Source organism: Telopea speciosissima, chromosome 3 (genome assembly GCF_018873765.1).
Source record: "Telopea speciosissima isolate NSW1024214 ecotype Mountain lineage chromosome 3, Tspe_v1, whole genome shotgun sequence".
NCBI lineage: Eukaryota > Viridiplantae > Streptophyta > Magnoliopsida > Proteales > Proteaceae > Telopea > Telopea speciosissima.
The window spans coordinates 72,378,545-72,395,109 of record NC_057918.1 but is presented as its reverse complement, the minus strand read 5'-3'; the positions used below and the strand labels follow the sequence as shown (position 1 = coordinate 72,395,109).

Sequence of the window (16,565 nt, the reverse complement as noted above, 5' to 3'; positions counted from 1 at the left end):
GAATAGAGAGGCGCTCCAAGATATGTAATAGGCAATTTCTTTCTTGTGAAGCCAGTAATCAACTCGATCATGCGGCATCTGAGATCAGCGTTCTTATCATTTACAACAAAACAACTCTTGCTTTTATTCACCAGCTGCCCGTACATGCTTTCATCCCTGCTAATGAACCCCATTATCTGTTTCAAAGAAGACTTCAAACCTCTTGCAAAAATAATAGTATCGTCAGCAAACAAACTGTGCAATATCCCTAGGCACCCTCTTGGAAGCTGAAAAAATTTGGCTCTGCCCTCCACAAAGAGATAACGTAAACCTCTACTTAAAACTTCCTCAGCAATGGTAAAAAGCGATGGCGATAAAGGGTCACCTTGCCTCACCCCTCTTGATGATTTAAAAAAACCGAGAGGCTCTCCATTGATCACAATTGAGAACCAACAGTTTTCCACTGTTTTCCTTATTAATGAATCCATTTTTCAGCAAATCCAAATTTACCAAGAACCTTATACAAAAAATCCCACTCCAATCTATCATACGCCTTGGCCATATCCAATTTAAGAATCACATTGCCACCACGAGCACCCCTATTAATATCATGGACCACCTCTTGAACCAAGGCGATATTATCATGTATGCATCGTCCCTGGACAAAAGCGCCTTGCTCCTTGGATATAATGTTAGATTGTTAGGCAGAATAAAATAATCTCATTGATAAAATTTGTGCAATAATCTTATAAGAGAAATTGCATAAACTAATGGGACGGAAGTCAGACATTACCTCACGATTCTCCTTCTTTGGAATTAACACCAAATTTGCCGAAGTATAACACCGCGGCAAACACCCCGATTAAAAAATTCCTTAACAGTCGCCCAGACATCCTCACAAACAATATCCCAATAAGCAGTGAAGAAGTACCCTGAAAAGCCGTCGGGGCCAGGAGCGCTGTCTTTGGATAACCCAACATAATGGCGGTTCCCTCTATGGAGGAGTTGAAAAGTGCGGTCTTTGGGTTATCCAAAGACAGTGCTCCTGGCCCCGACGGCTTTTCAAGGTACTTCTTCACTGCTTATTGGAAACGCCATAAGAGCCGCATTATCAACATCAGTAACCATGCCAGGAATTAAGTGCAACAAATCCTCGTCCTAGTAACCACCCTAAGAAGTAAAAATCTCGGGAAAAAACTTGACAGCTTCACCTGCCACACCCGCTATTCTAGAAATCCATACACCATTGGCATCCTTGATTTTTTTGATTCCCCTGTTACGCCTACGAACATTGACCATGGTATGGAAAAATTTGCTATTTCTTTCACCCTCTTTCAACCATCTAACCTAGGACTTCTGCCTCCAAAAAATTTCTTCCTGAAGATCTCTCCTTGCTTCCATCAGCTCCCCCTTGGAAGCTCCACTCGGATTTTGCTCAACTTCAGTTTCTTCTGTACAAACTATATCCTCCGCATTCCTCACGTTTAGATGAATATTTCCAGACACCAATTTGTTCTAGACTCGAAGACGAGAACGCTGAGCTTTTAGTTTTAAAAATAGAACCTGCAAAGGAGTACCGTAGCATGGCAATTCCCAACAACTCCTAACACAGTCCATAAATTCCGGGTGGGAAATCCATATTTGCTGGAATTTATAAGAGGAAAATCTTTCAATCACCTGAGGAGCAAATTTCAGAAAAATGGGGGGCATGATCCGAGCAAACCCGGTTCAGATGTTCTACCTAATTCAAAGCAAAAGCGTTAGCCCAAGCATCATTAAATAAAAACCTGCCAAGCCTTGCCAACTCCTTACCACTGCCTTCCTGATTATTTGACCAGGTAAAAGAATTCCCAAGAAAACCACCATACAAAAGGGCAGCTTCAATCACAAACTTACCAAAGTCTTCAATAGAAATAGGACATGCTGGCCTTCCCCCAGCTTTCTCTGCCGGATTCAGGATCGCATTAAAATCGCCCCCGACAGCCCAAGGGACATTTAAGTATTCTCCAACTCCAATAACCCCATTCCAAAGCAACCGTCGATCACCCAAGGAGCACAGAACATGGACAAACGAAATGAAAATTTTAGTTGCATTATTAACATGCAATCCAACGTAATAAACTGCAACTAACTTTTGATCACAGTCTCCTGCACCTCCTGCTTCCAAAAAACCCAAATTCTGTCCTCATTATCCACTCCATTAGAGCACACAAAATCCATACCTATCTTCCTCATAATGCAATCCGCATTAGCAAAAGGAATCTTTGGCTCTAGCTACCATATCCACCTTAGAAGATAAAATTATTGATTTTAAGCGCCTCACTGACGGCTTATTTCCTAATCCCCGAATGTTCCAAAATAGAACATTCATTAAGACTCTTGTGATTTGGTATTGACGGGTCCCATGGACCTAGTGAAATGACTTGTGCCCTGGCACTGCTGGAACCACCTTTCGGAATGCTTTCCTTGCGGCCTCAACTTGGGGAGGGCCTTCCTGTGCAACATACAAAAGCATAAAGAATCACCACTAATCTATGAAAAACTCCTAGTGGCATCAAGGTTGGGAGATTCAGCACAAAGCTCTATGAGTTCAGCCAGATATTATCGAACTTAAAAGGACCCAGTTTGGAAATCTGCTTTGGGCCTCTTTTTCCGCCATAGCTTACCTCAGGGAAAGATGTGTACTGACTGATAATAGAAACTTCTGATACCCGAGCACATATGTAAGATGTGGAAGGAAGGTTAAATGCTTTTATTTAGTTGGCCATATGCTGCAAGTTGATCCCCTCTAACCTTTTCTGCAGTTGCCTCTTACAAAGAATTCAGTATTTTTTTTTGGGAAAATTACAGATTACCTACAAATGGGTTTCAGTTTACCAAATTGCCTACTCAATCTTTGGTTCAACCAAACTACCCATAATAAATGTGTGTTACAAAACTATCCAAACAGTACCTTTGCCTCACTCACCCACGTTTTTCAACATTTTTACCCCAAATTCCTTCACTTATTCTCTCTTCCCACACCGCAGCAAAGCTTGTGGCAGGCCATCGCCGTTCTTACTGCCACAGCATCTGAGGGGCTCTGCTGCCAGAGAAATTTCAAAGGAAGTCAATTAATAAGTCTTGGCTGAAAAGAGAATGAGAGAATGGCTTAAATGAGTTGAGTCTCACCTCAGCCCTCTATATATAGATTTCATTAATAGGAACATAATTACAAGTATACCCTCCATAGCCAACTGTGATAGCTAAAGAGAGAAATAAGAAACAAAATAACAAAGAGAAATGTCCAAAGTGCCCTTATCTGGTTGCATAACGTAACACTCCTCAAGTTGATGCATATATATCATGCATGCCCAACTTGACTAAACTAGGATGAAACAGTTTTCCACTTAGCTCTTTAGTGAAGACACCTGCAAGTTGATCTCCTGACTTCACAAAGGGTATACAGATCTGCCCACTTTCTAACTTTTCCTTAATGAAGTGTCTGTCAATCTCCACATGCTTAGTATGATCATGTTGCACTGGGTTGTGAGCAATGTTGATTGTCGTTTTGTTGTCACAGTACAACATCATTGGATGATGAACAGAACCACCATTATCCTGGAGCAAACTCTGAAGCCATAATAGTTCATGTTGTAATATGGGTCCAAGGGTAAATCTGTCCATGGGAGTATTCTTGTATGTGGGTTTTAGTCCCACATTGCTTAGTTATATATATATATTTTTTGATAAATAATTATATTACCGAGCCCCAAGGGGGGGTAGGAAAGAGAGAACCCGAGAACAAAAATATTCCGGGATATGGGAAGTAAAGATTTTTCATTTTTTTCTCTTCTTTTCTTTTCCGCCATTCTACCCTAAAACCACCCACCGCCAGCCCCTCCACCACTTCCGCCAGCTCCTCCGCCACTTCTGACACCTACTGCCAGCCCCTCCACACTTCCGCCAGCCACCAGGACCCACCGCTAGCCACCGCCTCCGCCAACCACCGCCGACCACCGCCGGCCCTCTCCCTTTCTCCCGCCACCTCTGCAGGTCCTTCACTCCTTTTCCGCCACCTCTACACACCTCGTGAGGGCTTCCACCTTGTTCGATTTTTTTTTTTATCCCTTGGTGGTGATTTGACTCTTACCAGGGGTTCGTTTTTTCCCCTATACATGTTCTGATTTTTTTTTTGGGGATTTGTCTCTGCTTATTTTTCTCCAGCCACCATGCCTGACGAGTCTGAGATCACGACTGCTTCGACTGGTTCTGACGATTCCAACCAGCGGGACTTTGTTCCCTTTCCGGTGAATCCCATAAAGTTGAATGGCAGCAATTATCTTCTGTGGTCTCGTTCCTGTTTATTTGCTATTGGTTCCCGTGGGCTCTCTGGTTATATCACGGGCACTAAGGTCAGGCCTACAGAGGCTGGATCGGCTCAGGATCGATGGATGAATTTCAATTTTTTGGTGATGTCCTATTTGGTTAATTCCATGGACCAGACCATTGCTGGTTGTTATCTGCTCCTTGACACCGCTGCAAAAATTTGGAAGACGGCTCATGACACATACTCTCAGGTTGGGAATGCAGCCCAATGCTATGAACTCCGTCAGAAGCTCCATACTACCAAGCAGCTGGAGTTCTCTGTCCCAATATTACAATACCATGTGTACACTATGGTAGGAATTGGATTTTTTGGGCACTTTTAAGGCTACCACAGATGTTGACGCGACGGCCTTCAGGAAGTGGGAGGATGGTCTACGGCTGTTTGATTTTTTGGCCGGCCTCAACATTGAATTTGATAATATCAGGTCCAATATTTTAAATCGGGATCCTCTTCCCTCTTTGGAGCAGGCCTATGCCATACTTTCGGCTGAGGACACGAGGCGCACTGCCATAGTTCATCCTGTCACTCAGGAACGGTCAACCCTTGTTTTTGGTTCTCAATCTTCCCTTGGAAATTCATCTCGTCCTCCTACTGATCGGCCATCTAGTGATCGCCCGCCTATTAAATGCGATCATTGTGGGAAGGACTGGCACACTAAGGACCGATGTTGGAAGCTTCATGGTCGTCTTGCGGATACTCGTGGGCGTGGAAGGGGGAATTCCTATCGGCCTAGTTCCTCTCGTGCTAATCAGGTTGCCACTGAAGATCCATCTGAACAGTCTCTTTCTTCTGTGATGGCTGAGTTGCACAATCTGCGAGATATGATGAATCGCCTGGACACATCTTCGGCATCTGTATCTCCTTCCATGGCGGATTCGGCTTTGTCTCTGCCTGCTCCTTCCAATGCACCTTCTTCCACAAGTATTTCTTTTGGTGGGAATTGCACCTCGTTCATATGCCTGACTCTTGGGTAATTGACTCAGGAGCAACCGACCATATGACAGGTTCTTTCTCTGTTTTTACCACATATACTCCTCTTTCAGGCCAGTCAAAGGTTCGGGTTGCTGATGGGTCTCTTTCCTCTATTTCTGGGAAGGGATCCGTTTAGTGCACCTCCTCTCTCACTCTTTCCTCTATTTTACATGTTCCTAAGTTTACTATTAACTTATTGTCCATTAGTAGTCTGACTAAGGATTTGAACTGCAAAGTAATATTTTTTCCAACTCATTGTTTATTTCAGGATTTAGAAATGGACAGTACGATTGCATGTGGTAAGGTGGTTGGTGGTCTGTACGTGTTTGAAAATTCCCTGACAGCATTGACATCACAGCCGGCATCTTCTAGTTTTGATTCTGCATTGCTTGAGTTAAATAATTGGCATCGTCGGTTGGGCCATCCCCCGATTGGGGTTTTAAATACTTTATTTCCTAGTCTGGTAAAACAATGTAATAAACACAACTTTTCTTGTGATGATTGTACTTTGGCAAAGCAAACTCGGAGTATTTTTCCTATTTCAGATAACAGAAGTTTGACTCCTTTTAGTTTAATTCATTCTGATGTTTGGGGCCCTGCCCGTTGTGTTTCTACCTCTGGGTTTAGATGGTTTGTCACATTTATCGATTGTTTTAGCCGGACGACTTGGGTATATTTGATGCATAGCAAGAGTGATGTGTTCAACTGTTTTATGTTATTCCACAAAATGGTCCAAACCCTGTTCGATGCCAAGGTGAAGATTCTTCGCTCAGATAATGGCAAGGAATATATGGATGGTGCTTTCCGTTCCTATTTGGACGGCCATGGGATCATACACCAGACTTCTTGTGTTGACACTCCCGCCCAAAATGGAGTGGCTGAATGCAAGAATAGACATTTACTGGAGGTAGCTCGTTCCCTTATGTTCACCATGTCTGTTCCTCCTCGTTTCTGGGGTGATGCCGTGCTTACAGCTACTTACCTCATAAATCGACTTCCATCTCGTGTCTTGGGTGGCCGCTGTCCCTTGGAGATGTTGGTTGGCAAATCCACCTTTGTGGTGCCCCCCAAAGTGTTTGGCTATGTTGTGTTTGCACGAAATCACCACGTCCATGGTAAGCTTGATCCCAGAGGATTACGGTGCATTTTTCTTGGTTACTCACCGACTCAGAAGGGATATAAATGCTACCATCCTCCTACCAGAAAGGTGTTGGTTACTATGGACGTTGTCTTTTGGGAGTCAGAGGCTTACTTTCAACCGCCGGTACCTCTACAGGGGGAGACTCAAAGTAATGAAGAGGTCTCGCTGATTGCTCCTTTAGATGTTGAGATACCAACCATTGAAGATGTTTCTATTGAACTAGAGGATGGAGTTACAAGTCAAGAACAAGAAGTGGGCAGATTGAGCAACATGTGTAAGGGGAGAGACTTGTGAAATAGAAATACACTCGGGGAACTGATTTTCCTACAGATGGTCCTTGGTACAAAGAGAAAGAAACCACCACTGCTGCACCACCTACACAATCAGCATCTGTTCCTACTCTAAATCTTGCTCCTAGTCATACTTTGGGTAAGCACCCTCTTGATCCTAGGCTTGATTTATCCATTGCTGTTCGCAAACAAAAAAGAAGTTGCACTCAGCATCCTATCTCAAACTTTGTGTCCTATAACTCTCTAACTCCTGCCTTTCATGCTTTCATATCCTCTTTGTCCTCTGTCTCTATACCTAACACTTGGCAGGAAGCAATCGCCGAACCAAAATGGAAGGAGGCATTGAATGAAGAAATGCTTGCCCTTGCGAAAAATCAGACCTGGGATTTGGTAAGTTCTCCACTTGGGAAGAGGCCTGTTGGTTGGAAATGGGTCTATGTTGTGAAGCACAAGGCTGATGGTTCTGTGGAGTGAAACAAGGCAGGATTAGTCGCCAAAGGGTTCACTCAAACCCAAGGAATCGATTATCAAGAGACTTTTGCTCCTGTAGTGAAGATGAATACTGTACGGGTCATCATTTCTTGTGTTGTAAATCAAGGATGGGAACTTCAACAACTCGATGTGAAGAATGCCTTCCTACATGGAGACTTGGAAGAAGATGTCTACATGGAGATACCCCCGGGTTTTACCTCTTTAGAGACTCAAGGGAAAGGTGTGCAAGTTACAGAAGGCCCTATATGGTCTGAAGCAGTCCCCAAGGGCTTGGTTTGGCCGATTCCACAAGGCTATGATCGCATATGGGTATAAGCAAAGTAATGCAGACCACACATTGTTTGTTTAGAGAGTGGGACAGCAAGTTACTCTTTTGATTGTCTATGTTGATGACATAGTAATTACAGGCAGTGACGCCCATGAGATTCAGAAGCTGAAAGCTTATTTGGGTACGGAGTTTGAAGTCAAGGATTTGGGCAAATTGAGGTACTTCCTAGGGATTGAGGTTGCCTATTCAGCTAAGGGCATATCTCTCTTTCAAAGGTATACCTTGGATTTATTGAAAGAAACAAGGATGCTTGGGTGTAAACCAGCCGATACCCCTCTAGAGCCCAATACACATTTGAAGAGTAAGGAAGGTAAGCCAAAGGACAAAGGAAGCTATCAGAGGTTAATGGGTCAATTGATTTACCTCTCACATACCCGGCCAGACATCACCTTTGCTGTAAGCCTTGTCATCCAATACATGCATGATCCTCACTCTTCTCACTTGGAAGCAGCATACAGAATTCTTCGTTACCTCAAGTCATCTCCGGGGAAAGGAGTATTGTTCTCTCCACACGGCCATCTCCGAATAGCCACCACATTTTGCTTTTTTACTTCGTCACATGACATGGATACCTCCGACAAAGGTACAATAACCTGAAGTGGATTTTCTGTCAGGGTTACCACCCCAGTCAGCATCTGTGTAAGCCTCAATGTGGAGATGATCATGTGGAGATAAGAGAATCGCTTTCCCTGGAGCTGACTTCCAAGTAATGGAGAATACGAAGAACAGCAGCCTTATGAGTGGAGTTGGGATCATGCATGAACTAACTGACCAAACTAACAGCAAACGCAATGTCTGGTTTCATGTGGGAGAGATAGATCAGTTTTCCCACCAACCTTTGATAGCGCCCCTTGTCAACTGGATCACCATCCTTCTATAGTAGACGAGTAGTAGCTTCCAAAGGAGTGTCACATGGGTGACACCCTAACAAACCAGTCTTTGAAAGTAAGTCTAGAACATATTTCCTTTAGGAGAGGAAGATGCCTTTGGGAAAACGGGCAACTTCAATCCCAAGAAAGTACTTGAGTTGTCCAAGGTCTTTAATCTCAAATTCTCAGCCCGAGAATATCTTTAGGTGAGAGACTTCCTCTGCATCATTGCCAGTCGCCACTATGTCATCAACATAGACTATGAGAAGAGTAACCTTATCTCCATTCCGCTTGATGAACAAGGTGTGATTAGCATTGTTCTATTTGTATCCTACAGAGATAATTGCTTTGGGGAACCTGCCAAACCAAGTCCAGGGAGATTGTTTCAGCCCATATAATGCCCTCTTCAGTCTGCAGACCTTCCCATGAGTCTTGTCACTTGCAAAACCTGGAGGAACCTCCACATAGACTTCTTCCTCCAATTCTCCATGAAGGAATGCATTTTTCACATCCAATTGCTGCAAAGCCCAGCCAAGATTGACAGCATATGATAGTAGAACCCGAACGGTGTTTAACTTTTCCACTGGGGCAAATGTCTTCTGATAATCTATGCCATAGGTCTGGGTAAAGCCCTTGGCCACCAGCCTGGCCTTATATGAGTTATATCTGTCCACTGTTCCATCAGGCTTATTCGCAACCCATTGTTTTCTTGCCCGAAGGAAGAGCCACCAGTTCCCATGTTTCATTTTTTGATAAGGTTGTCATCTCTTCCATCGTTGCTGTCTTCCACTTTGGATCTGATATTGCCTCTTGCCATTTTTGAGGAATAGAAACAGAGGAAAGAGAGGACACGAATGCATAATAGGAAGGGGACAAAGCATCATATGAAACAAAATTGGTGATGGGATGTTGGATGCAATATCTAATACCTTTACGAGTAGTAATAGGTAAATCAAGAGAGGGATCCTTACTAGGTAACACAGCGAAATCTGGATCTGGATCAGGATCAGGTTCTGACGGTTGGAGAAGTGGTACAGTAGTGCTGATCTCAACTTGCTCTTTGTGTTTTCAGCTGAAGACGTGATCCATAGGAATTTGACTCATAGGTCTTTGTTTCCCCTGAACAGGAGGCACATTAGAGACTGAAGAAGGAGGCTCACCCTGAATAGGAGCCCGAAGGGTAGAAGAAGAAGATCAGGAACATCTTCAAATACTAGATCATGCTTCCCCTGAAGACGTGGCTGAGAATAGTATACCAAGGATTCATGGAGGACAATGTCCATGGTAGCAAATGTACGCCGAGAAGGGGGAACATTTGTTTCCTTTTGGGTGGTGGAGTAGCCCAAAAAAATACAACGGATGCTCCGAGGATCAAGCTTTCCATGAAGATGATGATTGCGAACATAACAAACACAGATTTTTGGGGGAACCACAAAGGAGGAAGAACCTTGAAGGAGGTCAATAGGGGTACGCCTATCAAGAACAATGGTAGGCATACGGTTAATGAGGTAGGCAGCGGTGAGTATAGCATCACTCCAATATTGAGGAGAAATTTTCAGTGAAAACATAATTGCCCGAGCCACTTCCAAAAGGTGTCGATTTTTCCTTTAGCGACTCCATTCTGGGAAGGGGTGTCAATACAGTTGGTCTGATGGATGATGCCATTCTCAGCCAAATAGGTTTGGAATTGACCTTCCATGTATTCTCTGCAATTGTCGCTCTGCAGACTTTTTAATTTGGCATTGAATTGGGTTTGAATCAATGGACTGGCTGAAAACATCGAAAAACCTCACTTTTGTGCTGCATCATATACACCCAAGTGGTTCGAGTAAAGCAATCAATGAAGGAAACAAACCATCTATAGCAAAAAATGGAAACACAACGGGCAAGCCGCACACATCAGTATGAACTAAAGCAAAAGGAGAAGTACTTCTTTTATTGATTGGAGAGTAAGTAGAACGAGTCTGTTTAGCCAAGACACATGCTTCACATAAAAACTTATCCTTGTTACAATCTTTAACTAACTAAGAAAATACAAAAGCTAAAATTCTCAAAGGAGGGTGACCAAGCCGACAATGCTATGGAGATCCGAAGTTGCTGAATGTAGCTGATGAGTCGAAGAAGAAACTGATGGTGGACAAGTTTGACCCGTGTCGAGTAGGTAGAGACCACCATGTACCTTACCAACCCCAATCGTGTTGCCTTTCTCTAGATCCTGTATGAAACAATGAGAAGGACAAAAAGTTATTTTGCAGTTCAAATCTCGGGTTAAACTACTAATAGAAAGGAGATTAGCAGGAAATGAAGGAACATGAAAAACAGAGTTTAAGGTAATGGTAGGAGAGTAGTGAATGGAACCCTTTCCATGAGTAGGAGAAAGAGAACCATTGGATACTTGAACAATATCTTTTCCAGAACAAGGGAAATAATGATGAAATGCATGAGAAGAACCAGTCATGTGGTCAGTGGCACCTGAGTCGATTATCCAAGGGAGGGAGACAACCGATGCACACTGACTACCGACCAGAATACCTGAGGCAAAGTAAGATCCAGATGGAGCAGCAGGCACAGGTGCAACACAAGGTGCAGCTGAAGATGGCTGGAGCATGCGACGGAGGGCGTCTAGTAGCTCATCCTGAGTAAGACCAGTGTCAACAGAGGGAGCTGTAGCTGTAGCTGTAGGAGCAGCAGCCTCAGTCAGATGTGCCCTCGGTTTGGGCTTCCCCCGGCCTCGTTTCGCCTCAAAATCAACAGGTTTCCTGTGTAACTTCCAACATTGGGCCTTCGAGTGATAGGACCGAAACGAGAGCCGAGATCTCGCCGAGTCGAGACGAGTTTTAGAACTATGGTCGGATAATAGGAGAGTTTTTCATGAAAAACATCCATACTCACCAGGGTATGACGGGTGGGTGGATAATAACATTTATAACCCTTCTGGGATGGAGAATATCCCAAGAAAATGCAGCGAAGGCCACGGGGTTCAAGTTTGCTTGGGGATCGAGTATCCCTAGCATAACAGACACAATCAAAGACTTTAGGAGGAACCACAAAGGCTGAATAGCCCTATAAAATGTCAGCCAGGGTTTGAGAGTTAAGGACTCGGGTAGGCATCCTATTAATAAGATAGGCTGCAATAAGGACAACATCTCCCTAATATTGGGGAGGAATAGTACGGCAAACATAAGAGCCCGAGCCACCTCTAAAAGGTGGCGATTTTTCTTTCAGCCACACCATTTTAGGCAGGGGTATCGACACAACTGGTTTGATGGAGTATCCCATGGGCAATAAGGTATTTTTGGAACTGACCATCCATATACTCTTTGCCATTTTCACTCAATATTTTGACAGATCTGAACCTACTTGTGAAAATTTTGAAAACAAGAGGGATGACCTAATTGGTTATGCACTAAATACACCCATGTTCACCTAGAATGACAGTCAATGAAGGAAACAAGCCAACGATGGCCAAAAAGGGAAGGCTTTCGACTAGGACCCCACACATCAGTATGAATCATATTAAAAGAAGAAGAACTTCGTTTATTAGAAATAGAATTAGTTGAATGATATTTGGCCAAAACACATGTCTCACAAAAAAAATTCATCCTTATTACATTGTTTAACTGATGCTGGGAATAAATATGATAGAGTTCCTAAAGGGGGATGACCTAATTGGTTATGCCATTGTTGAAGTTCAGAAGAGACTAGTGAATTTTGATGAATGGGAGATGGAAGTTGTGGTGAAGAAGAACACCCATCAGCAAGAAGATACAATCCATCATGCACCTTACCACATCCAATCGTCGCCCTCGTTGCTAGATCCTGAAAAACACAATGTGAAGGGAAAAAGTTACTTTGCAATTTAGGTCACGGGTAAGACTACTAATGGATAGAAGTTTAGTGGTAAAATTTGGTATATGTAAGACAGAAGATAAAATTATAGAAGTAGAGCTACTGATAGATCCTTTCCCAGAGATAGAGGAGAGAGAACCATCAGCCACTCGAACTTTGTCTTTCCCAGAAGTAGGAGAATAATGATGAAATAAGCTAGAGGATCCAGTCATGTGATCAGTGGCACCGGAGTCTATGATCCAAGGAGAAGAGACTATCGATGCAAAGTGACCAGCAAATGAAATACCTGAATGGGCAAAAGCTGAACCTGAAGTGGTGGAAGTATTGGCAGGAGTCGATGTAATAGAAGCTGCGGAAGCCTGTAACATACGACAGAATACCTGATGTTCATCCTTGGATAGACTAATGTCAGTATTAGAACCAATGCTGACAGCCTCAGTACGATTGGCTTTGTTTTTTGATTTGCCACGAGCAACACGCTTAGCTTCGAAGTCAACTGGTTTACCATGCAGTTTCCAACAAGTGGCTTTGCTATGATAAGGCTTATTACAGTGCTCACAGTTCCTTTAGAAGAGTCACTAGTAGTAGAGGATCCATCAGATAGGAACAGCAGTGGCAGCGGTTTGTAGAGCTGATCAATTAGTGGTGGGAGTGCGTAAAATAGCACTCCGCCTATTTGCTTCAGTATGTACTAAGGCATAGGACTGTTCCAAAGTAGGAAAAGGGATTCGGCTGAGAACTTGAACCCGAATATGATCATATTCCACATTCAAACCAGCCAGGAAGTCATATACTTCGATTTTGTCAACATGCTTGCAATAGGCAACAATATCAGTAGCATTAGTGTGCTGGTAATCAGTGTAATGATCCAGATGTTGCCATAGACTTCGTAGGACAGCATAATACTTTGAGATAGAGAGGTCCTTTTGAGTGGTTTCATGAATCTTCTTGCGTAATTCATAAACCTGAGCATCATTACCAACCTGTCCATAAGTTTCTTTCGGCCAGCCATATCTGGGCAGCAGTGTATAGAAGTAAATAGCCGCTGGCCAGATCTGGTTGCATAGAGTTAAGAAGGAAAGCCATGGCTTGAGAGTCATTAGAAATCCATCGATCCTGAAGTGGACTGCAGTGCCTGTAATTTGTCCAGTGTGACCACAGCCAGCAATGGTGAGATAGGTTGATCTGGACCACATGAGATAATTAAGTCCATCAAGTTTGATGGAGGCAGCAAAGGGAAGATACTCTTGTCGAGGTTGTCCATCAAGTCCAGAATTGACTTGACCATCCGAACTAGTAGAGATGTCAGAACCAGCCATGGAAATCTAAATTCAATGGAGATGAAGAAGATCTCACAATCCAGCCAGCAATAAATACTCCAACAAGAATCGAGTCTCCTCATGAAGATCAGATTGTTCTCAAAAAACCAGCCAAAAAAGAAAAGCTAATAGGGAGATAAACTACAATTAGGATTTTGAAGAAAACCCAAATCGCAAGAGCTGTGGATGATGAGGAAGCAAGTAGAACTGATGCAAAGAGGCCACAAGCTTGATCGAGTTCCTCTGGGATAGTGATGAAGCATTCCTCCAAAAATCAGCAACTCCAGATAAAAAATTAGAAAACCCTAGCTGGACAGTCCTGAATCGAGTGTGAAGGATGGGTTTTGAAGTCCCAGCGCTTTCAGCCGTCAGAATAGGCTGAAAAATAGATCGAGGGCTCCTCTAGTAGTGGGGAAGAAGTCCTCCAAAAATTAGCTCTTTCTGATGAGCCAATAAGAAACCCTAATTTGATCAAAATTAGGTAAAAAACCTGTGTTTGGAGAAATCGCAGGTCTGGATCTGAATAGTACTTGATCCAATTCTGCAGTCTTCAAACAGGGAAGGTGTGCACCAATAATAGCAGAAAATAATCTCCAAAAAGAAGGAAAAATCGATCTTCAAGTGTAGGAAGAACTTGATCTTCAAGGATGGAGGAGATCTGTCGGCAGAATTAGGTCACACCAATAATCTTCAGTCTTCAATGAGGTACGATTGAGGGCAGCATCTAAATCTTCATCAGATCACCTCATAGTTGCTGCCCTGAATGAGAGAGAAGAGCCAAGAGTGGTGGAGAAGAGAAAACCAAAAACTGAGAAAGTTGCTCTTTAGATCAGAATTTGCTCTGATACCATGTTAGCAGCCCTTAGAACTGAATGCTTGAGTGATCAATAGGATCACCAAGCCCTTTATTTATATTGAAAAGAGTTACAAATATTCATACTCTAACTAGAAAGACCCCCATTGCCAATTCCAATTAGGAATTGTACTAGGAATCGGCTATATGGGAAAAAGACTAAAATACCCCTATCGGTTAGAAATACATAGTTTTAACAGAAACAGATGTTGGCAAGGTGGTGTTGACTTTTCAACTTCATGTTGGAACTCAATTTTCAATCCCATATCCCCCTTTTACCGACTTAAATGCCCTCTAAATCCTGATCCAAGTGTTGAAAGGTCAAATAGCAGGTGCCCAACTTCTTACTATATCACTGCTCCAGTTTGAAAACAGTTGACAAATTTAAATAAGAATGGCTGATTATTTCGTCTATCAATTGTAGATGGAGGTATGGAGAACATCAATGAGGAGGCACCAGAAAACAATCCAGCATACACTACTGTCTATGTCGGCAACCTTGCTCATGAGGTATTTGATGTGAAAAAAAAGAAAGGAGAGAACATGTTAATGTTGTAATGTGGTATTTGTATCTGTAGCATCATGTTTCATTTTCACTTAATTGCTTTTGGCTCTCATTTCTTTCTTCTTCCATTCTTTTGCCTATGCATTATTCTTTGAAGTATTAATTGCTTCATTTCCAGGTGACTCAAGCTGAACTTCATTGTCAATTTCATGTTCTTGGAGCTGGTGTTATTGAGGAAGTGCGAGTACAGAGGGATAAAGGGTTTGGATTTGTAAGGTATCATACTCATGAGGAAGCAGCTTTGGCCATTCAGATGGCCAATGGGAAGATGGCCTGTGGAAAGTCTATGAAGGTACAGAAGCCTCTATTTAAGGATGTTTTCCATTAATGTATTTCTTTTTGGTTCTCTGCCTTTAATCTTGTATTCTGTTATGGTTGTTGGGATAAATATAGTAGTTCATGGTAGGGAAATGTATCTTTAGATGCTCTCCAGAAGGTATTCCTCATTTTAGGAGTGATCACAGCCATCAAACGAAACTGCATTCATTGTACAGCTACAGACAGAAATTACATGGAGTTGATTGCAGCTATCTGATCAGCTTCACTTTTATTTGTCATTTTAGTTATCAATCATGTAACATCCTGGATAGGGCATGAAACACGTTGAATCTGGATTGGTACAATTTTGAACAAAGTCTGCTTGCAAATCCATATTTGTCCCAGGTTCCTAATTGCATGGATCAGAAATATGGGTTGGATATAGGTGGATTTGTGGTGTTAATGTTACACTTTGAACCTTTATTATGAGATCAACAATGTCATTGCCCATGGCCCACCTGTTTCAAATGAAGAACCTACACTCAACCTGGTGCTGGACCTTTTTCTTCCCCTCTGATGAACAGTACTTTACATATTTGAAGTTTTAAACGAGTTATAATGAGTATGGATCCTATCAGATCAGGTCTTGGATAAGATGCATTCCGTTGCACTTTGCGTGAAATTAAAAATGGAAAAACTGTTTTGTGAATGCAGTGCTCATGGGGTAGCAAGCCAACTCCTCCGGGGACCGTGTCAAACCCACTGCCGCCACCAGTACCTTCTTTCCAGATCCTCGCAACTCCTGGAATGAACCATGGCTACTCAGCAGCAGATTTGTTAGCTTATCAGCGTCAATTTGCCTTGAGCCAGGCTGCCGGGTCTGGCCTGTCGGGCCAGGCTCTTGTGCAGATGGCTGGTCAGCAAGGTCTTGCTGCAGCGCAGGCTTCCATGGGTCTGGGTTCTGGTGGATCACAGGCCATGTATGATAGGTATCCAAACAGCTCATCAGGCCAGCAGCTCATGTATTACCACTGACATTACGATGAGGCAGGTGCAAGTGTCCATGGCTTTTGATTGCTTTTGCAAGTTGCTGTTTGGACCAGAATTTTTAAATTTTAGGTTTCAATTTCCTGTATGCTTTAAAATATCACCTTAACTTTGTATCTCTTGGACCTAGAGTAAGCCATGTTGAACCGCCCTCTCATGTGTTTTATGTTTATATCTTATTACTTCCATCAGTCTTCTTTTTATTTTCTTCTTGTTTATTGTAATTTAACTAGG

General features: G+C 42.8%; 1 protein-coding gene across 1 annotated transcript in view; it reads left to right on the top strand.

Annotated features, from left to right (window-relative positions):
* The window catches only part of LOC122656057 (RNA-binding protein 208-like), a 78,077-nt gene extending 61,728 nt beyond the window's left edge, over positions 1–16,349 (top strand). Inside the window, exons 10-12 of the mRNA XM_043850489.1 lie at positions 14,886–14,971; positions 15,145–15,318; positions 15,999–16,349. Coding sequence (XP_043706424.1) covers positions 14,886–14,971; positions 15,145–15,318; positions 15,999–16,319 — 581 coding nt within the window. The 3' untranslated portion in view covers positions 16,320–16,349. The remainder of the gene's footprint in view (positions 1–14,885; positions 14,972–15,144; positions 15,319–15,998) is intronic.
* The last annotated feature ends 216 nt before the right edge of the window (positions 16,350–16,565 follow it).